Raw genomic sequence first — 21,412 nt, forward strand, 5'->3', positions numbered from 1 at the left:
CACTCCTTGCATCCTACCTGACTTTACTGGTGTCCTGTTTATCCTTGCAGACCTCTCTTCTGGCAGAAGCCTCACACAAAATTCACCGTTGGAAGAAAGCAGATCTATTTCAGCACCATAACATTTTATTAAACTACACTATCAAAGTCACATTGATGGCAGGGAGAACATTGCTATCAGTGCATATTTCCTGGACTAAGACTGCAGTTGTAGCATCCAGCACTTGCTGAGGAAAAGGACACTGGAACAGAATCCTTAAGAGGCAGTAGAAAACTTCTACAAAAGTCAGGGCAGCTGGAAACCAGCTGAGAGCTCCAACACTTCAAGACTAAGCTGTCAGGGAAGGCGATTTTTAAAAAGCTGACTCTGAAGTGGTGTTGAACTCGCTCAGCTGAGGTAAGAAGGTGCTGGTGCCCAGCAGTTTTTAAGTGGCATCCCTGTCCCTGCCTGTTCCCACCCCACACAAATATTGTGTACTGCTCCTCATCACCTGTGCTGACACCTGGATACAACAGCTCAGAGTGTTCTACAGTTATAAAAACCTGCTGCAGCTCTAGACCAAACAAGAAAAAGAAGCAGAAATACATTCTATACAGAAGTAAAAAAAAAAAAAATCCAAAACAAAACAAAGGGAAAAAAAAAAGAAAAAAAAAAACAAAACAAAACAACCAAACCCAGCTGAATTCCAGACAAATATTAGAGTACATCAGGTCAGGTTTAAAAAGTCTCAAGTCTAACACCTATGTCACTATTTCTACTCTCCACGAGCTCTGTCACAGCACCAGCTCAGAGTTGTGGCACAGAGAGGACACCCCCAGCTCTGCAGCAGCCCTGGGAGGGGATGTGACACACCTTCCTTCCCCAGGGCTGCAGCTGGGCTGTGATCAAATAAGGCTTTTCCAGTCTTCCTGGGAAGACTGAGGGTTCAGTGAAGGGTGGGAGCTGCGTCCCAGCCCCAGGTCCTGGCAGAGCAGAGGGAGGTGGGTGGTGTGGAGAGCACAGAGTGAGGGATGTGGTATGTACAGCAGTCTGCAGGGACAGGGGCTCGGGCTGTTCCCAGGGAGGTCATGCCCAGCCAGCTGGGATCTGCTCCACAGAGGTGTTCTGGGCTCTCAGTAGCACCCATCCTTCCAGGAGTCATCCTCGGGGGCCTGGGGGGTCTGTGCTGCCTGGAGGAACCTGGGGGCACAAAACAACACAGTCAGGGACAGCTCCAACAACAGCCCAGGCACTTGGGGGACAAAACAAGAGCTCAGGGACAGCCCCAGGCACAGTCCTGTAGTGGACACAGGTTTGGGGTATGGGTTACCATCTCCAGGCCATGGGTAAAGTGTTGCTGTCACACCCGGAGTACCAGCAGCACCAATTTGAGGCACTTTAAGGAAATTCAGTGGCTGCTGCTGGATGCTTTAACACTGCTATCTGCTCAATTATCACTGTTGTGACTTCAGCCCATGACTGAGAACAGGAGAAGTATTTTTGCATGCAAACATAACTGAACACACAAAAAGTAATCAGGTATGTGGAGTACTGACATAAATTAGAAGATTAAAAATTCCCTTTGTCATGGTTTTAAAGTAGATACATTTCAGTGTCAGGCCCCAGGGGGACATTAAAGATCAACAAGCACTGGTTGCTTATTAGTCTGGTATCAGCCATATCACACCAAATCCAAATCAATTTAATTCCCCTCAACCACAAAACTCCCAACTGCAGCATCACAGCTGTTAAAAAGCAGCAACAAGACCGGAAGATTTAAGGGCCGGGACAGTCCCTGGCCCTGCTTTGACCCTGCTGCAGAAGTTACCCCAAGGCCAAGGCGGTCTGAAGCCCCACTCACCTCCTGGACTGGGGCGCTGCCTTTCCCTTGGGCACGGCCACTCCTCCCAGTGCCGGCCGCGCCTTCAGGGCAGAGCCTTTGGCCACAGTGACCGCGCCGCTGGTTCTGGAAGCGCAACTGCCGCTGGCAGGGCCCGTGTGGAGCTGTGCCTTGCGGACCGGGGCGCCAGGAGCCGTGTAGCTGCAGGGTTTGCCCACCTGCCTGCCGGGCAGCAGGGAGTTGGCTCCCGAAGCCTTGCCGGGCTGGCGTGCCGTGAGCGGGGACTGCGCGGCCCCCGAGGAATACCTGAGCTTGCTGGGAGTCAGACCTGCAGGGGGTTGGAGTCACAAAACAAGAGGCCTGAGTTCCTCAGTGAGGGATCAGCGAGTTCTAGTGAAGCTGAAAAACACAGTCCTAGATACTAGTGTTGAAAATGAATTTCCGTCGAGTCTCCAAGAACAGTTTTAAACATAATAAAACTATAGTAAAAATACTGCTTGTATTTTTTCAGAACAAGACAGACGATGTGTGTAGTTTATATGTAACCTGGAGTGCTAAAAAATATAATTCTGATAGGTTAAGAAGTAGTGGTTTGAGTTTGTATTTTGTAGCTTGTTGGGTAATTTGTGTGTAAGAACTGGGGACAGATTTGCTTGCTCCTGCTCTCTCGTTCTTCTCTCCTCACCACCATCATCCTCACCCAGAAGAGGACAGGAGCTGCAGCAGCAACACTGGCCCTCCCACGACGCCAACAAGAGCAGCTCCTACTTCTAATTGGGACTTTACTTCTATTTAAAACTCTACACCAAAAACTTTTAACACGGACTTTTAACGCTCGTGACTCTCTGCGCCTTTACAACAAACAACCGCTCCGCTCTTTAAAGAAAACACCAACAACCCGACCCGGGGGAGCAGGACAGCACCTCAGAAGGCACCTCTGGAGTGAGAAGGGGATGGGGGTGTGTGGAAGGGGTGGCACTGACCTGCTGACCGCTGCTGAGTCCTGGGGATGCGGCTGCCGGGCACCTGCAGGTCGGACTCCAGGCTGCGGCTGCCGCGCACGGCCTCGAGCGCGCGCAGGCTGCTGCGGGCCAGGTTGGGCATGCTGTGCCTCAGCTCCTCTGCAAGCACACACAGCTCAGCCTCAGCCCCTGCTGCTGCTTTTCAGGCTCTCTGCAAACACCCTTCAAAGCACAGCTGTCTGGGCCGAGTTCTTAGCTCCCAGTGAACAGCGGTGATGTTTGAAATCGAGGGGTACGAAGAAACCGTGGAGATTATCCCAGCAGGATCACCCCAGCATCACCGTGAGCACCCCTAGGCCACACCCCGGCATGGTGACTCCAGCACCTCCCTGGGCAGCCCATTCCAAGGCCTGACCACTTGTGTAGGGAAACAGTTGCTTCTACCACCTAACCTGGACCTCCCCCGGTGCAGCCCCAGGCATTTTCTCTTGTCCTTTCACTTGGGACATGGCAGAGGAGACCAAGCCCCAGCTGGCTGCAGCCTCCTGCCAGGGGTTGTGGACAGCAGGAAGGTCTCCTACACACTGAACACCTGGCTCCCTGGTGGACTGAAATCCTTCTGGGATTCTGGCATTTGTGGACATCAGGTTTGGCTCTCAGGCGCTCCCTTCTCTGGCCACACTCCAACCCTCAATGTCCTTCTTGTACTGAGTGGCTCAGAACTGGACACAGCACTCGAGGTGTGCCCAGCACAGTGGACAACTCCTGCCCTGGTCCTGTGGCCACCCTATTCTCCATCCATCCATCCATCCATCCATCCATCCATCCATCCATCCATCCATCCATCCATCCATCCCATGTCCCCCCAGGCACGTGCTGGCTCCCTCCCTGCCCAGCAGCACTCCAGGGGCATGTGTTCCAGTGTGCTTTTTGTTAATAGGATCTTCTGTTATTGCCCAAATTAATGGTTTGGTCCAAATTATTCCCTCCCACCTTGTCAATCTGCCCTGAATTCCATGTCAATCCTACCTTGTGCCTGCTTGGAATTTCCCTTCAGAAATCCCTTAAAATTCCATGTCCCATTAGTTCATGTGACCCAATTTCTCCCCCAGCCTCCCTCACTGGATGATGCTTTTGTGAACCCTGCATTTTACCCCTCCCCAGAATTTCTCCAATTTGCTGATGATTTGTACCCTCCTCTTGAACCTCCCCCATATTTCAGCTGTTGCACACTCCCATTTTCTGTCTTTTGCCCCCAAATTCCCCAGAGTAATAAAATCCTCCTTCTTGCCTCCTCAGAGCACAGAGTGACAGCCAAAAAAGCCGTAGAGGAATTGCACTAGCCACTATTGGGAGTTGTTGATTGTTATCTCAGTTGGAGGCAAAGCTGCATTTTCCTGGTATCAACCATGGAGAATATTGGGAGCTGAAGGGAGCTTAGAAAAATGAAAGGATAAAATAAAGTGAACAGCTCCCACGTGTGCTGTGCTCCCTCTCTCCCAAGTGCCTGGCAGCAGCAGGTTTGTATGGAAATGCCTGGGAATGCCAGCAGCATCCAACCTCAGCACCTTCCTGCTGCTCTGCTCAGCCTGGAACTGCAGCCAGCTCTGGCAGGCTGGAAAAAATGGGAACAATCCCCCCTGCCTGAGAGACTTGAACTGGGATGTAGCCTTCAAGCAGTTAACATCTGACTCTGAGGAAGTTTCTGCTCTTCACCTCCTGTTAAATGCCCATGGAAGAGCAGCAGTTTGACTTGGGGGGGGGGCAGAGAAAGGCAGAGCCTGGGAAATCTCCTTTGGAACACAGAGCACGGGAAAGGCAACAGGAGAACCTTGGGAGTGAAGGAGAAACCCTGGGAGTGAAGGAGAAGCTTGGGAATGAAGAAGAAACCCTGGGAGTGAAGGAGAAGTTTGGGAATGAAGGAGAAACCCTGGGACTGCAGGAGAACCGTGGGACTGCAGAACCCCAGGACCCACAGGCTATAACCCCGCAGCAGGGTGCGACCCTGGGCCAGCACAGGACCCCCGGGCCGGCACACAGCCCCCAAGAGCCGGCACACAGCCCCCCCCAAGAGCCGGCACACAGCCCCCAAGAGCCGGCACACAGCCCCCAAGAGCAGGCACAGAGCCCCCAAGAGCAGGCACACAGCCCCCAAGAGCAGGCACACAGCCCCCAAGAGCAGGCACACAGCCCCCAAGAGCCGGCACAGCCCCCAAGAGCCGGCACAGCCCCCAAGAGCCGGCACAGCCCCCAAGAGCCGGCACAGCCCCCAAGAGCCGGCACACAGCCCCCAAGAGCCGGCACACAGCCCCCCCCGGGCCGGCACACAGCCCCCAAGAGCCGGCACAGCCCCCAAGAGCCGGCACACAGCCCCCAAGAGCCGGCACAGCCCCCAAGAGCCGGCACAGCCCCCAAGAGCAGGCACACAGCCCCCCCCAAGAGCCGGCACACAGCCCCCCCGAGCCGGCACACAGCCCCCAAGAGCAGGCACACAGCCCCCAAGAGCAGGCACACAGCCCCCAAGAGCCGGCACACAGCCCCCCCGAGCCGGCACACAGCCCCCAAGAGCCGGCACACAGCCCCCAAGAGCCGGCACACAGCCCCCAAGAGCCGGCACACAGCCCCCAGGAGCCGGCACACAGCCCCCAAGAGCCGGCACACAGCCCCCAAGAGCCGGCACACAGCCCCCAAGAGCCGGCACAGCCCCCCCCGAGCCGGCACAGCACCCCCCGAGCCGGCACACAGCCCCCAAGAGCCGGCACAGCCCCCCCCGAGCCGGCACAGCACCCCCCGAGCCGGCACACAGCCCCCCGAGCCGGCACAGAGCCCCCCGAGCCGAGGCAGGACGCCTCCCCCAGCCCTGCCCGCCGCTCACCTTCGCTGTTTGCGTACTTGAGGCGCTCCTGCATGGGGCTCTGCACCGCCCTGCGCGGGGCTCGCAGCCTGGCCGCCGCCGCCCTGCCCAGCTCGGTGCTCGCCGAGGGCGACTGGCAGCGCGGAGAGCTCAGAGGGGAGGGCGAGTAGCGATGGGCGCTGCGCAGGGACAGCGAGCAGTCGCAGTCATCCTCATCCTCCAGGCTGTAGGTGTCGAACTCCTGGTCGCTGTAGGTGCCGCGGCGCAGCGAGTGCAGGGAAGCGCTGGAGCTGCGGCGGGACACGGAGGCCGAGCTGGAGGCGCAGTCCTGCCGCAGGCCTGCGAGGGAGAGCCTTGGCTACAGGGTTTTGGCGGTTTTTTGGGTTTTTTTTTCCCCCGCGAGAGGAAAGAAACAGTTCTTTTGTAGCTTCACTTTACGTGGATTCCTCCCATTCCGGCAGCTCTCTTAAATTGTGTTGATGGGCTGTGTTAAACTCATGGGGTATTTACTTTTAAGAATGAACTGGTCAAAAGGAAAAGTTATCTTTTGTTTTTTTCTGTTCATCCCTAAGAACAGAGATCTTCTTTTGGGGCGAAGGATCTTCCCAACATTTTAACTCCCATGTCTCTTTCTACGGTTTACAAGAATTTTTTAGTGCAGTACAGTCCATTCTTATAGCTTACAAAAGGATTTTTAGCACAAATTCATTTTCATAGGATTGTAGCCTAAATTCACATCATCCTTTCACTCGGAGATGCAGGACTCCCGAGTGGCTCTTTAAAATGCTGTTTATTGTATCCAGGGGTACAGCAGTTCAGGGGTGGTGGCTGACAGAGCCTGGCCTAAAGCTGTAGGTTTGTCTGAAGCCACTCTAGCTTTAGTTACAATGCATTATAGACTTTTCTTTGCTGAATATTCTAATACACAACAACCAATCAATACCTTTACTATTACCTACAGCCTTCCATAACCACTAACATCACCATATCCATGTCACTGTTCTCTAATCACAAAAAGTTACTGTGTTGCACTTTAAGCTAGAAGTTGTTTTTCAGTTTTCTTGCAGTGGAAAATTCTGAGACTTTTTTTTCTACTTGCAATATCAGCATTCTTGTTTGCTTGTGGAATCTTTTTGCTTGGTAAAAACATACTTTGTTTGAGGTGGGTTTATCCTTTGCTCTGAGCCATAAAAACCCCTTCTAACTAACATTGCCTTTGCCTTCTTAGTTATCCAGTAAGACTGGCTCAGCAATTATTTTCTTTTGTATCAAAACTTGCTTTTATTTCTATTCCTTCTTCAGATTCTACATTCAAAGATCTTTCTGCTAAGCATACACATCTTTGAGACTTCCTTGTCAAAATTTCATCTGGGGACATGGGCAGCACCAATCCCAAGGGCACGTCCCAAATTCCAAAGCAGTGCTCTGGTAGTGATTGGTTTCACACTGGAAGGAGAGGCAGGTGGAACAGCATCACCTGCACCAGCACTGCTTAATTACAGCACAATTAACATTCAGGGGACCTGCAGTCCATCTCAGATTGTAGACACTGCCATCAAGCTCCAGCAGGTTAAGTAGGTATAGGAGTCTAATTCAGGTATAGGAGTCCAATTTACAGGTATGGGAGTCCAATTTAGGTACAGGAGTCCAATTCAGAGGTTCAATCTTTTAGTTTGGTTCATTCTGCACCCACCAGCATTTCAAAGGTGGAAATAAACATTTTAAGCCTGTCTCCCATGAAAACACACCTGCCTGGGTGGCACCTGGGTTATTTACAGCTTCTCACCAGCCTATGCTGATATTAAAATTTTCCTGCCCGACAATATGTAAGAACTTAAAAAAAAAACCAAAAAACACAACAAAACCAAATAACCCCCCCCCCAAAAAATCCCAAAGAGAGACACAAACAAAACTTACTCTCTTCCTGCAGCCGTGCCATGACCTGCACATCAGTGAGGTCCTGCAGTTTGTAGCCCATGGAGATGGAGTCATCCGAGGTGCTCAGCTCGCTGTCCACCGAGGACTGGGAGCTCAGGGCTGAGTGCATGCTCAGGTACCCTGGGGGAGAGGGACACAAACCCTGTGAGACCCTCCCAAAGCCACCAGCAGCAGCACGGATCTATCCCAGCAACTCAGCAGCGCAGCTGGGAGCTTCAGGTCCAGCTGGCAGAAATAAGAATTTAGAAACTGCAACGCTCAGTTTTTAAGCTGCAGCCTTCAGGTGCTTTTCAAACAAGGAATGTGAGACTGACTTGGACAGTGAACATGTAAGAAATTCATTTTACACCTGAACTTCACGCCTGTTTTCCATGTCAGCAGTTACTTCTCTTCCAAACTGATTGAAGAAATAATGTTGGGAACCTGCTGCTTTTTACTGTCTGGCTGGGTTTGATCACAGCTTGAAAGGGCTGCTCAGTTTTGCTGGGAAATGGTTTATTTTAACATCACTGCTGAGTATTCAGGAGGTGCCCTGCCTTCAGATCTTCTCAGAACACGGCAGGAAAACTGTGAGCTTCAGGACGCTTAAATAATACAGTGACAGAGGTGTGGCTGTACCTTAAAGGTGCATGCTGCACAAATACACACTCCAAGTCAAGACATACCACAATAAAATCCCATTTCTTTCCTCCTGGTGTCAGGAAAAGACTGCAAGAGTTGAAATAAATCCATCCTGAGCAGGCCTTGCACCTGTATCATGTGGTGGAGTGAACAAGCACAGGTCTCCTGCTGTAACTAACAAACAGCACCTTCTATACTGATTAAAAACCCAGCTGGAGCTCCAGACCAGCTTTCTAAAAGGCACAACTGCCAATCCAACTTTGTTTAGTTTGGCTGTAATGGGAAGGTAAATGTTGCATTTCAAATTGCTAAAAACAGCCAATGAGGGGACAAAACTGCTTCTTCCATCACTAAAGCTGAGCTGATGATGGTTTTCAAACAGAAACCACACCTGGGTTTTGTCAGGGGCTGGTTTGGTTTTCAAGGGAAGTCACTGCTAAACATTTTTCCATTTAAAGGGTAGGAAAACTGTTTTTTTTCTTGGAAATCAAAGAAGATTTGAGTCAGTCAGGTTGACAGGAAACTTTAAACTTGGGTTAGCACAAGGCACAGGGAAGAGGCACCTGAGATGAAGTGAACTCATCATGTTCTGAAAGGACAGAGCCTGTCCTGGCTTCCCACCCAGCAGAGTGAACCTTCCAGGAGCCAGAGCCACTTTGGTTTTACTCATCAGGAGCTGCTGTTGGTGAAAAGGTGTTCAGACACCTGGGCTGCCCCCCAGCCTCACATAAAAACAAGAAACTGCCTTAGAGATGTTTCCCTGCAGAGCTCAGTCCTACATGCATCCTTTTGTTTGCAAAACAGAGATAAGTGTTAATTTCTATTTATAGCAGAAAATCAGACCTCAAAAACAAACCTGCACCTGTGAAAACATCCACAGGCAACCCTTTTTCTTCTTTTAGAGGGGAAAATAGTTCATTTAACATCAAGTTTGGAGGCACAGGCTGTTAAACATGCTTTGTGTTTTGAAACATGCAAAGTGGGGTTTAGCAATTTCCACACAAAACAAGCAAATAAGGAAGAGTCCTTTGATAAGAGAGCCAGGAGGCAAAGCCCTGGTGCTGGGAACAGCAGGAACTGCAGCAGGGAGAACAAATGGAGCTCCTGAAGAGTGTTCTGGCTCCTCAGGCACAGGGAGGCTGCAGGCCAAAGCATCTTGGAGCAGCTTCATTCTCAGGAGTAACAGAAGTTGAGCCTGAGCTGCCTCTAAGGCAGGGAACCTTGCTCCACATACAGTGAAGGCTCAAGGAAAAATTCTGGTATTTTGTTTCAGCTGCCCACTCAGACAATTGAAGCTTTCTGTTCCCTGCAATAATCAATATTCCCAAGAGAAACCTTGCTCAGAAAACAGAATCCAAGTAACTTTATAAAGATCACATCTCCAGTCTACAATATTATTCAAGAGCAATATATTTTTGCCCCAACAGCTGTTTTCTATTTTAAGCCACTTAAAATTAGTACAATTCATAAATAAATACATATAGAGAGAGAAAGTAGAGAAACCCAAACCAAGAAGTAACTCCAGGACATTTAGAATGCAAGGAGGTTTTGTCCCACACAAATGAAACCTGGGTGAGGAAGGGAGCAAAACAAGGGGGAAACACCACGAGTGGCCATGAGAACAATTCCCTGTGCCAATCCCTAATCCTCCTTGCATTTTAAAGAGCCCAGTGCTGCACTGTCATGCCATACCTGAGCTGCCACAGGTTAGTAGTGCTTTGTTAGTCGATTTGAGGTGCCCAGGAGAGTTTAGTGCATTGCTACAGGAGCCTGCCTCGGAATTCAGGTTATGGGCGCTGGGAGATGCCAGGGGGCTGCAATACAGGTTTTTCCATCTACTGGCTAGAAGGAAAAATACAAAAAAGCCACAAAGGTTAGCAAATTATTTTGGAAACGGAGAGCAAGATCAAGAACGAGATACAGGGGTTACCAAACAGGATTCAATTCTGCAGCAGAGGTTCTTGGTGGTACCAGTGCCGTGCTGCAGGGAGCACAGCAGTGCCCAGTCCCCCACTCGTGTCCTTTAACTGGGTTTGTCCCTCCTGAAGAATTCCAAGGGTAACTCCTGACAAGCCTGGCTTTGAGGAAGCCATACATTTCACAGAGTTCCAGTGCTGGGCTTCCCATATGATTATTTCCATCGATATCTGCCACTCCTACACCACTTCATTTTAGAGAACTCGCTGAACTTTGTCTTACATGTTCCATCATTTTATGATGGAACCAAGACATATAAACCACAGAAACTGTGCCAATCCAATAGAAAAACCAACTCTTTGAATGGAATTCCTTCAGCTCACACACACTCACATGTTCATAAACCAACCAAAATAAGGCAGGTGGCAAAAGCAAGTGCCCCCATCCTTACTGGAGGTGGAAATGAGCAGCTACAACACTGAGGAAATTACTCACACCATCATCTGGAGATATTCTGAACTGCCCACAGAACTCAGCTCTCCCTACTGTGGGGATATCAGCTAAGAAAATAATGAAGATTCACTGGATTAAGTTTTCTTTTTTTTATTTCTCCCACAAATATTATCAGGTCAGACTAAGTACAACTGAAGCCTGATACATTTCAGAGAGAAAAGAGAGAATCAAATAGATTTCATCCAAATTTCTAAGCACAGATGGTTTATGGAAGCAAATGAAATTTGTTCTCAGAGTCTATTCAGTTATCTCCAATCAGAAATGCCAAGGTTAAACTCAAGAGAAGCCTGAGATCTCAAGCAGTGCCAAACACTGTCTGAATGAAAACTAAAAACCCAGACCAAGCCCCAAAGCAGTGACCTCAGACTCCAAACCACAGGGCTCAAACTGTTGGTTAAGCTGAAACCAGAATTCTTGCACTCCCATGGAGACAAAGCCAGGCACCAGAAACCCTGAGACACCAACGTGGGGGCCCAGCTGGGCTTGGATTCCAGACCTGATGCCAAACACCGACTGTCTCACAAGTGTCACTTTTCCAAACACAGCTTTTGTGTCTGCAGGTTCCTGAGTCCAGCTGCACAGAGACTGCAGCACATCTCTGCAATAAACCTGCAGCAAGTCCTGAGCAGCAGAGCTGGATGAGAGATTGGAATCTAGAGCAGGTCAAAAACAGTCACAGGTTCCTCTCCAACCCCTCAGTGTCCAGCCCATGTCACACCAACCTGGGGCCATGAAAAATGACACAGGCAGGATAGGCTCCAGGTGATGGCAGGAGCAGAACAAACTCATTTCTGTCCTGTGAACTGCACCAGAATAAACTCATTTCTGTCCTGTGAGCTGCATCTGCTCTGAGAGCTGTCCCACCACTGAGAGGCCAAGTGGAAAAGCAAAGCCCTAGAACACTGCCTGTGATCAGAGACGCCCCCACTGCACACAACACTCCAGGTCTGCACTTCAGGCAGATGAAATCAGAATTAACACAGCCCACAGCCACCAGGAAGTGCTTTTAGGGGATGATACACTGGAGGAAAAAACTGTGACACCATTTCTTCAAGTTTAGTATTTCATTGTTGTAAGCTTCAAGCAGCAGACAACTTTTTCACCCAGGAAAGAGCAGCTGGGAAGATCCAGCAGGAATATCCAGAGGAGGAATAATCACCACTAGGAGCACTCAGCACCAGGAGTTCTCCAGAAAAAAGCTGCAAGAACAGCTTTCCATGGTTCTCTCCCCAGCAGCACATTATTCTCTCTACACATTTCTTACATTTAAAAACATTTAAATATTAACAAAACTTAAAAATTCAAAAGCCTGACAACACCAAGCTCGATTTTCCTGCTCAGAATGAGATTTTCAAGGGAGCCCAGAGCAGCAGAGGCTGCAGCTGCCCTACCTTGGTCCAGCCTGTTGATGAGGGTTCTGCAGGCAGCCTCAATCTCGGGGCTGGGGTTGTCCAGCACCTGCCTGCACCATTTCAGAGGAGAGGCTGTTTTCTCATCCATGGATTTCCTTGGAGACACATAGAGCCTTTGCAAGGATTCAAAGGAGACAGGAAGAAATGCTTGTTAATTCAAAGCATGCAGCTAGCAAAGTGGCATTTGCTAGAGTGAACAAACAGTCACCCAAAGTTAAAAAATTTAGGTTTAAATTGCAGATTGTGACTCAGAAAGAAAATGTACTGCCACAACAGGAGAAGTCAATGGCTGCACAGAGAAAGCCACAGGCTCTGCAAGGCAAGGTGCCAGCCTGGGCTGGAAATGAAGGGGTTGGGACAAATGAAGGGGTTGGGACACTCAGCTGTCTGTCCCTCCCCTCCCTCCTCCAAACCCCCTGAGAGGCAGTGAGGGTGTGAGGAGCTCCTAACTCCAGCTGCAGGGTGATCTCCTCCCAGGAGCTGCAGGGTTTTGTTTAAATCCCTCTGGCTATCCCAGGTGTTCAGCACTGCAGGCACAGCTGTGTCCTCACAGCAGCTCTGAGACACCCAAAGGTGCATTCCCAGATTCCAGGGATAAACCTTATCCTCACTGCAGGATTCAGACATTCCCAGGCAGGCAGGGAGTGTGGAATGTCAGATCCATTCTCCTCCAGCCTGAGTGCCTGCCACATCTCTGCCACCTCCACTGCTTTGCACGGACACCCAGGATTAGCCTTCTGGATGGACAGATTTCATCATCTTAAACTCCTGGATTATTTACAAGGGACTGGGTGTAAAGCAGCATCTCCACCAGATTTCCAAAGCAGAACATCCCTCTGAGGAAAGGGGAAAGCTGGAAGAGCCTTTGCTATGAAGGCAACTCAAGTATTTGATTTACACATCCCACACTTGTATTTTTAAAAGCAGGTCCCTATTTTTTTAATGTTTTTGCTGTTCAGCAACACATTCAAAACCTGCAGGAGGGAGGGAGGGAAGGAAGGAGGGAAGGAAGGAGGGAAGGAAGGAGGGAAGGAAGGAGGGAAGGAAGGAAGGAAGGAAGGAGGGAAGGAAGGAAGGAAGGAAGGAAGGAAGGAAGGAAGGAACAGTCCTTTGTATATCCAAAAGTGAAACTGCTTTTAATTCTTGCACATCACCTGGAGAAACCCTGGTGGAGAAGGCAGAGAGACCTCGACCTAGATCTGCAACCTGATGGTTTTTGAGGTCCCTCCCACCCCAAATCCTTCTGGGATTCTGGGATTTGTGGACATCAGGTTTGGCTCTCAGGTTCCCCCTCTCCTGAGGTGTTGGAGTGTGTAAAACAGAAACCTCTCCGAGTTCCTCAGAGAGAGAAAAGAATGCAGGGATTGAATTAAAACCTTTAGAGAAATTAAAATATATTAAACCATACAGACACAAAGTATAAGTGCAAGCTTTAGTTTTAAATAAGTAGAAATATTATTAAGTCACAGGGATATGAAGTAGAAGTTTTAGTTTTCAGTAAATAAGAATATGCTTTAAGTGCCTTAAGAGAGTAAAAAGCCCTGGAATCTAGTGTAAGGTTCAGAAAGTTCAGAAACTTAGCCCCAGACATAATTAAAACATAGAAAGAACATTGCTTACATTTTCCAGACAGAACAGACAGAACCATTTATGTGAAAGGACAGAGCTCTGTGTGTAAATTATGTGTAAGAATTAACAACACTTTCCTACTACAGAGCTAGGATTTAAATTTAAATTTAAACCTGATTAAAGAGGTTTAGCAGGAATGTTTTAGGAGCTCACTGGATGACTGACAAATAAAAAGGCCTGCACTGGAGTGACAAAACCTCCATCCCCACCACCCAGAAGAACAGGGGAGCTGCTGCAGCTGCTGCTTCGACTCAGGACTCTACACCACAAAACTTTAGCGTGGACTTTGAATACTCTGAACTCTGATGTGCTTCTGCAATAATCACCTTTACAGCAACCAACAACTGCTCTTGTTTTTGAAGACCTAAACCCAAGAAAAACTCACACTGAGGCTCGGCTGAGCTGCTGGCACCTGGAAACGCCCGGCAGGAGCTGTCCCATGCACACAAGTGCTGCTTCCCCACCAGTAGCTCCCTCTGCTGCCACTGCTTCACCTCAGCAACCGCTCCCAGGGGACAAAATCCCCTCCTGCTCACCAGCAGCGCCTACAGCCACACCTGAGCGCTCCTGGTGCTCCCAGCTGAAGTATCCAGGGCATTCCACCCCCACCAGAGGTGAAAACAATCAAAATGCAGTATTTAAGCATGAAGTGACCAGGGGGGTGGAGTTAAGATTTCAAGGGATGTCTGCCTCCTCCTCTCTCTCCCGACTCCTGCAGCAAGGCACACCAGCCCTTCTGCTCCAGTTACTCATTCCCTCACAGCCAGCTCACATCCAACCCATAAAATACTGATTTCCAGAACAAAACCGATGGAAATCAGCAGGAATGTCGGTCATTAGCCCACTCATCCCTGAAAAGCCAGGTTTAGAATACCCGGAGACACTGTGGGACTCTGAGCTGTCAGGTGTCCCGGCTGTAACATCAACACTTGGCCAAGACAGAACATAAACAGCTGGGATATTTCAAATATTGCACAGGTCTGCCTGACCTACTGCCCTGGATCCAGGCAGGGATACCATGGGATGAAGGAAGCAACACTCCCCAGACCTGGCAGTTTCTGGGGCCATGAGATGGAGCATCACTGCATGCAGCAGCTCTCCAAATATTACTAGTTACCTGCAGAAGGACATTATTCCCTATCTTTTGCCTCCTGACTTGCCAGCCCTGCCTCTGGCCAGAGCCATTTTTTCCAGGGAATACACTCAGCCTCTTCAGTCACAACTCACACAGAAACTTTTCCCCACCAAGCTTTACACAAAATTAAAAAAAAAAAATTCCAAAGGTTGATTTGTTACTGACAAAATAAATGCTGAGGAATGAATGCAAATATTCCTGGCCCTCCAAAGGTACCTGTCAGGGCAGCCCCCCCAGCAAACCTTGCCGAGTTTCTGCACGGATAAATGAGCATTGCAAGCACTCAAATCCAATCAAAGCCAGGAAGCAAAGTGCTGCCTCTCCCTGGATTTACTGTACAGCTCAGACCACAGAAGGAGCAGTAAAAACCATCACACAAAAAGAGGCCAACAGCCTCCTCAGGGCAGGTCAGGCTGCCCTGCAAACACTCCAGGTTAAGGGAGAGACCCCTGGCCAGCTCCTCACCCTGTTCCCATCCCAGCTGAGGATGGCCACCCTTGTTTGCTTGCCAGAGCCATTCCCACGTGCAGCAGAGCTGTGTGGGAATAAAACATTTGTCAATAAGAAGCCCCAGACCATCTGGAATTTGTGGCTTTTGCTAGGACCTGGAGACAAACTCATTCCCAGCTCTGGACTCTGCCAGAATTCTATTTTTTTTTTTTTTCTGCAGACAAGTGCATTGGCAAGAGAAACTCTCACAGAATTTCCCCAACCCAATTAAGTGAACACAGCTCAATTCTTCAGAGCACTGACAGGCAACTTCCTAAAAAAACCCCAAAAAATAAAAGGAATTTTGGTTTGATTTCACAGCACTAAGGTTCCCATTTTCCTTCTGCAGGAGCTTTGGGAAGGGCTCAGCACCCTGACTTCTCCAAAGGGGCTGGCACAGCACTAAACAAAAACACCTCAAAAATGTGAATGTGAATATTTCTCTGGACATATCAAGAGCCAGAAGACACCTCTTCCTAGGCTCAGGAAAGCCATTGGCACCCACCAGAAGCTGACTTGGCCCAGCCTCGCATCCAGGGAGCTAAAACAGCCTTACCTCAGAAAAATGGGGATGTGAAAAGCTAAAAATTCCTGGCTTTGTTTAAAAACACTCTGAATTTATCTTTCTGGCACTTTCAGCCTGCGAGGCTGTTTGATTTGCCAGGTTTAACTGAATCCCAGAAGCACTGGAAAAGCAGGAGCCACCCCAGAGTCAGGCAGAGCTTAACAAAGCCCAGCTCAGGACCAAGCCTTACCCTGCAGTTTGTTCCACCAGCTCAGCAGTTTGGGTGTTCTCTCTAAATGTCTCTGAATGGTTTTCTTTTGTCAAATTGCTAATTAAAATCGGTTATTTAGACACTTAAAAGGCCCCGTACAAAATGCACAGAGTAAACATTTGGGCAAATATTCCCAGTTTGATGTGCTGGGGGTTTGTTGTATGAATTATTAAATATGAATGATATTTTCTTTGGCTTCTGAGAGGAAACCCTTGGATAATAAAGTATCTTTAGTTTCTTCTCACTAGTGTTTGTGTTTACCCTGCAAAAAACAAAAACAGTGTTTGTGACAAACATCTCTGGCAAGGACCCAGTGCCACAAGGGTTTTTCTTCCATTAAGTTGCAGCCATTCACAAATAAATTTGTGATACTCTCTGCACTTTATTCTGACATAATCCAGAGCACTAAAACCAAGGAATATTCCAGAGACACTGCTTCCCTTATGGAATCAATGTCACAGAAGGATTTACAGAAGTTAATGGCCACTGTTGTTGGATTCTGAAATTCCTGCTTTAAAAAAAACCCCAGAATGCAGGAAACACAACAACTTATGCACCAAGAAAAATCATCCTCACAACTGAATAACAGATCAGAGCAGTTCTAAGAGTGCAATTTTAGATCCTGCTCGTGCAGAGTATTTGCAGCAGAAATCTCTAAATCCTGAGAGCAGAATTCAGGCTGCAGAAGGCTCTAGAAGCAGGGCATTAGGAAGTGGAAGTGAGCATAAAGCAAAGCCCACTGCTGAAGACACAGCTTGGGTTATTATCCATCTTCCAAAGCACTTGGCACCAGTGGCTGCAGCAGCTCCAAAAATGGCAAACACTGCACTGATTTTCAGACCTTTTGAGCATATACAACAGAGCAAGGAGAAGGAGACCTCAAGCAGCTCTAAGTGTTTAGGAAATTTCAGGTTTATGAGATACAACTCCCTCAAGTGCTAAAAGGCAGCTGAATTCCTCTCCAAAGGATGGATTTCAAACAGGTAATACATTCCTTTTCCTTTCCTTTACGTATCTGACTTCAGAGGGTTGATTTTCAGATTTAGTACTCTGCTTATGCTGTGCTTATCTCAAATCTAAACACTCCTGCTGAACAGAAATCCTAACACAGACAAGACTGAGGCAGAAAGCCACAGTGAAACATGATCCAGGTTCTGAAACGATAGAAATATAAAGGAAAAAAAGGGGGAAATCCTGTGGAGGACACTCCACACAAAAACATTCTGCTGTTAGCCCAAGGAGAGGTCTGAGCTTTATTCCTAAGAAATGCAAAGAGAGAAAAAAATGCTCCTGCGCCCAGAGATTGTCCCAGCAGGGCAGACACCACCCAGGTGTCACCCAGGGGTGCTGGGGACACCCCCAGAGCTGCACTGGGCTTCTCAAACAGCTCCTGCACCCAGAGATTGTCCCAGCAGGGCAGATGTCACCCAGCCCCTGGCCATGTGCAGCCAGCACAAGCAGGTAATGCTCTCCTCAAACCTCAGGAAAGGTTTGGAGAAGTCACTTGTGCATTATTTAATGCAGGAGAGGCAAAAACACCTCCTAAAATGACCAGTCTGAGAAAACAAGATTGCAAATCGTTGTCTCTAAGTCATGTAGATGCTGTCAGCAGCAGCCTGTGACAAGGACAGATCACAGAAGTACAAGACAGCCTGTGAAGGGTATAAATGGATTACACAGACACAGTCTGTAAGGAAAGTTCAGCCCCAAGTTAGAGGCACAAGGTGCTGCACTGGTAGGATTCCTGGATTTTGTGCAGCATCAAATGCTCACTTCTCCAGAATTTCTCCTCCTTTCTCTGATGGTACAAACAGCAATGATTCCTTCCAGTACACTGAATTAAAATCTTAAACGTGACTATAGAAGAAGGTCACTGCACACAGAGCTAAGGCTGGAAAATCCCATTCCCAGGAAACTGCTGCACTGTCATTTCTGCACAAACCCCAGTCCAAGGGCACCCCACTTGCTGTGCTGAGCACAGGTTCAGGCAGGAGCCAACACAACACTGAGCTGAAGACAGCATGACCCACTTTCATTCAAGAGACTTTTGGGAACAAGAGCAGCACTCAGGGATTCACCTGAGTGCCAGGGATCCCTTCTTCTCCTTCCCCCGTGGAAAAAGGCAGAATGACAAACCCTGGGGAACACAAGCCACGTAACCAGCAGCAGTGTGGTTTGTTCCCTAGGAAAGGGGGAATTTGGATAAAAGCCTTGCCAAAGCAGCTCAGGAGCTGCCCTGTGCTGGAGTCCAAGGTGAGCATCACTGAGCTCCTCAGTGCCAGAGCCAGCTCCAGGGCATTGGTCCCCAGGATATTTACAATTTTGAGCAGCTATTTGAGAAAGGGAGCTGAGGGAGCAGTCAGAGGCCAGGCAGCCCAGGGCAGAGTTACAGCAGCTGGGAGTGGGCACTGCCTCGGGTTTCACACACACAGCTCCAAAACACAACCTCGGAGCTGCTGAAGCAGGGCAGCTGCACAGGAACTGCTGCAAGCTCCAGCTGAACAAAGAGAAGCATTTCAGAGTACAGCAGCAACTGAGCCTCCACCTGCACCTGCAGAGAACAGCAAGAAACTCTCTGACCACCCCATGCTTCTTAGGGGAGAGGGATGTACAATATTTCAAACACTCAGCTATTCCCTTTGGATTTGCTCAATCCAGGCAGCACTAAACTCCCCCATCAGCAAAGCCACCTGGTTAGAGCTGACCCTAAATTCACAGAGAATTAAGGGGCGTTTGTTGGTGGCTTTTTTGTTTGTTTTAAGAAAACCCTCCCTGCCCTCCAAGCAGTTCTCTGGCTCTTGCTGTGGGAAAGCACAAACTCCTGCAGGGGCTGCAAGTGGGATGTGTTTATGGAGACACTTTGGGATATTTGGCAATAAACACAGGCACTACTGATCGTACACAGGATTCATTTCCCACTTTCAGAACAAGCTCCAGAACAAGAAGCCACCACTTAAAGCAGCTCCCTGTTTCAGCAGGTTTGTTTGACAAGAGGGAAAGGGAGCAGATGGAAGTGATGCAGCACAATCCAAGATAATTTATGGAAAGAGCACTTGCACAAGTGCTCTGGATCACCACCCTCACCCAGCTCCTCAGGGGCTCTTTGTCGCAGGCTCCCCTGTTCCAACCACACCTGGTAGTAAAAAAAAGAGGAAACAAACCCACAAGGATCCTACAAGGTGCAGAGTGAAGGGTACCTGGGAAAGAAGGGGCTTAGCAGCCACCAGCTGAAAGAAAGGTCAAAGAACACAACTCCCAGACACAGAATCTCTCCAGATTTCACTGGGCAGCATCCCCTGCCTGGGTAAATCTCAGCCCCTGAGATTCAACAGAATTTGAGGACCCTCCCCTGTCACAGGCTCTGTAAATATGAATGTAAGTCTGGCTGCTTCCATTAACATGGAAATAATCGAGCCAGTCTTCCTTATGCAACTTGTTAAATATATTCCCTAATTTATTTATAAGAAATCTGCTCAAAATGCTCTTTAGGTCTATTGAAGAATTCCAGTGATCAAGTTAGAGCCAGTATTTGGGTTTTAAAAGTGCACTTGAAAAGCAAAAAAAACCAACAAAAACCTGTTTTAAATATAACCTCAAATTGAGGCTGAAGCTGATGCCATAACCTCATTGAGCTCCGCTCCATTAACAAAAAATTCACCTTCCCTTCTACCAGCTAATGAATGTTTGGAGCTGAAGGTTTGGTTTGTGTTCAGCAGCCCTGTCCTTGCTGCCAGATTCATCTGGCTACACAAATTTGAAACCCAATTTGCAGAGCCCTGAGGCTTTTCCTCCCAAATCTTACAAATCAACAACCCTGGGTAAAATCTCAAGTCCCAGTTATTGCAGGAGCTGGAATCAGCCTCCAACTTTACATTTCCCTTGTCCTTCCCAAGGCTGTTAATCTGCTGATTTATAAAACAAGTTCTAAACGAGGCTGGTGGTGGAAGGGAGAGTCCCAGAGAGTCGGGTCAGTTAAGGATTACATCATTGATCTGGTTCAGTTCATGTCTCTGAACAAAAGAGGTGCTTAACTGGAAAGAAAAAGCCTTCAGGAGCTGGGAATGAGTTTGTCTCCTCGAGTCCTAGCAAAAGCCCCCGAGTTCCAGATGGTCTGGGGATTCTTATTGACAAAATTCTTATTTAAATGTGGTATTTGACAGTTGTGTGCAAGGTTTAAAAGCTCCATTATTCATTCATCTGCATGTGCTATATATAACTCAGTGAGAGGGAAAGGAAGCTGCAGCAGTGGCTGGAAGGAAGGGGGGAAAAGCAGCACCTACAGGTAAACTTCTTTTTAAAAAAATAATGGTCTGGCACAGTGGACATAAAAATAAGAACAGTCACCAATGAGAAGTGCATTCTTGTTGTACAGAAATCAGCTCCTAGCTTTAAAGGAACTGCTCACTCAAGCACAGCACATCCCTGTGCCCCAGAGCTGGGGATACCTACCAGCAATCCTCCTCGTCGGGGCAGTTCTCCAGTTCCAACACTTTGACTTCATCCAGACCCTCGTGGCTGGGAAGGCCCTGGAGATCTGCCCCCTTTTCACTGGGATTCTGTTCATGGATTACTGCAGCTGGGTTGTGGATCCCTGCCATGAGCAGGCTGCCCAGCAGCTCGGAGCTGGCACCTGGATGCCCAGGTGAGGGACAGTGCCCATTGCTGCGGCTCTGCTCCGTGCTGGGAGACACCTCCTCGGGGCCACTCTTGCAGCTGTACTGCACTGGTGCATCCAGGGCTCTGTTGAAGTTGTTCTCTCCTTCCTCCTGCCTCATTTTGCTCAGCTGGCTGTGCAGATCTGCCATCAGCTGCAGCCCCTGCTGCTCGGCCATGGCCTTGATGCTGTTGTTGATCTCCATGCCCTTGAGGCCGGGCTCGTGGTTATCCACCCCTGGCACGTTTGTCCCCAGCAGGCTCCTGCTGCTCCTGCTCCTGGTGTGCTGGTTGTCCAGCTCCAGCCTCCTGACCAGCTCCCTCAGCTTCAGCACCTCGGGTCCCACATCCTCGGGGGGCTCCGTGCCCATGGCTGAGTGCTCCGGGGCGTTTCTGCCCAGGGCTGGCTCCAGAGCAGGGTCCTGCTGGATCAGCGGGGAATTCCCAGGCACCACCATCCTCCAGGACACTCCAGCACACTGCAAGGCATGGCAAACATCCACAAGAGTTTTTAGGAAAACGGAACTGGACACCGAAAATTCTGGAGCTAATTACGCTGGGGTGGAGGTGTCTGAATTTCATCCAAATCCAGAAACAACGACTGCAAAGAACACAAATTCCTCTTTTTGGGCTGCAAGGATGTGCACCTGCTCTGCTATCAATGAGTTTAGTAAAAGGAAGCTGATTTAATCCC

At 48.9% G+C, this 21,412-nt stretch overlaps 1 protein-coding gene across 1 annotated transcript; it reads right to left on the minus strand.

Moving 5' to 3' along the window:
• Positions 1-1,001: 1,001 nt before the first annotated feature.
• LOC134050090 (SLAIN motif-containing protein-like) lies at positions 1,002-21,176 on the minus strand. Its single transcript, XM_062502940.1, has 8 exons — positions 20,515-21,176; positions 12,016-12,149; positions 9,887-10,036; positions 7,553-7,693; positions 5,657-5,974; positions 2,803-2,940; positions 1,841-2,147; positions 1,002-1,179 (listed from the first exon to the last, which is right to left on the minus strand). The coding sequence occupies exons 1-8, from the start codon at positions 21,174-21,176 to the stop codon at positions 1,113-1,115; spliced, it is 1,917 nt and encodes a 638-aa protein (XP_062358924.1). The 3' UTR covers positions 1,002-1,112.
• Positions 21,177-21,412: the final 236 nt, after the last annotated feature.

The sequence above is a fragment of the Cinclus cinclus genome, chromosome 15 (genome assembly GCF_963662255.1).
Source record: "Cinclus cinclus chromosome 15, bCinCin1.1, whole genome shotgun sequence".
Lineage (NCBI taxonomy): Eukaryota > Metazoa > Chordata > Aves > Passeriformes > Cinclidae > Cinclus > Cinclus cinclus.

Coding starts and splice junctions, on each gene's coding strand:
- LOC134050090 (XM_062502940.1), bottom strand. CDS start 21,176: ATGGTGGTGCCTGGGAATTCCCCGCTGATCCAGCAGGACCCTGCTCTG. Junction 7,694..9,886: donor ACTAACCTGTGGCAGCTCAG/GTATGGCATGAC, acceptor CCTCTCCCCCAG/GGTACCTGAGCATGCACTCA. Junction 2,941..5,656: donor CAAGTACGCAAACAGCGAAG/GTGAGCGGCGGG, acceptor GTGTGCTTGCAG/AGGAGCTGAGGCACAGCATG.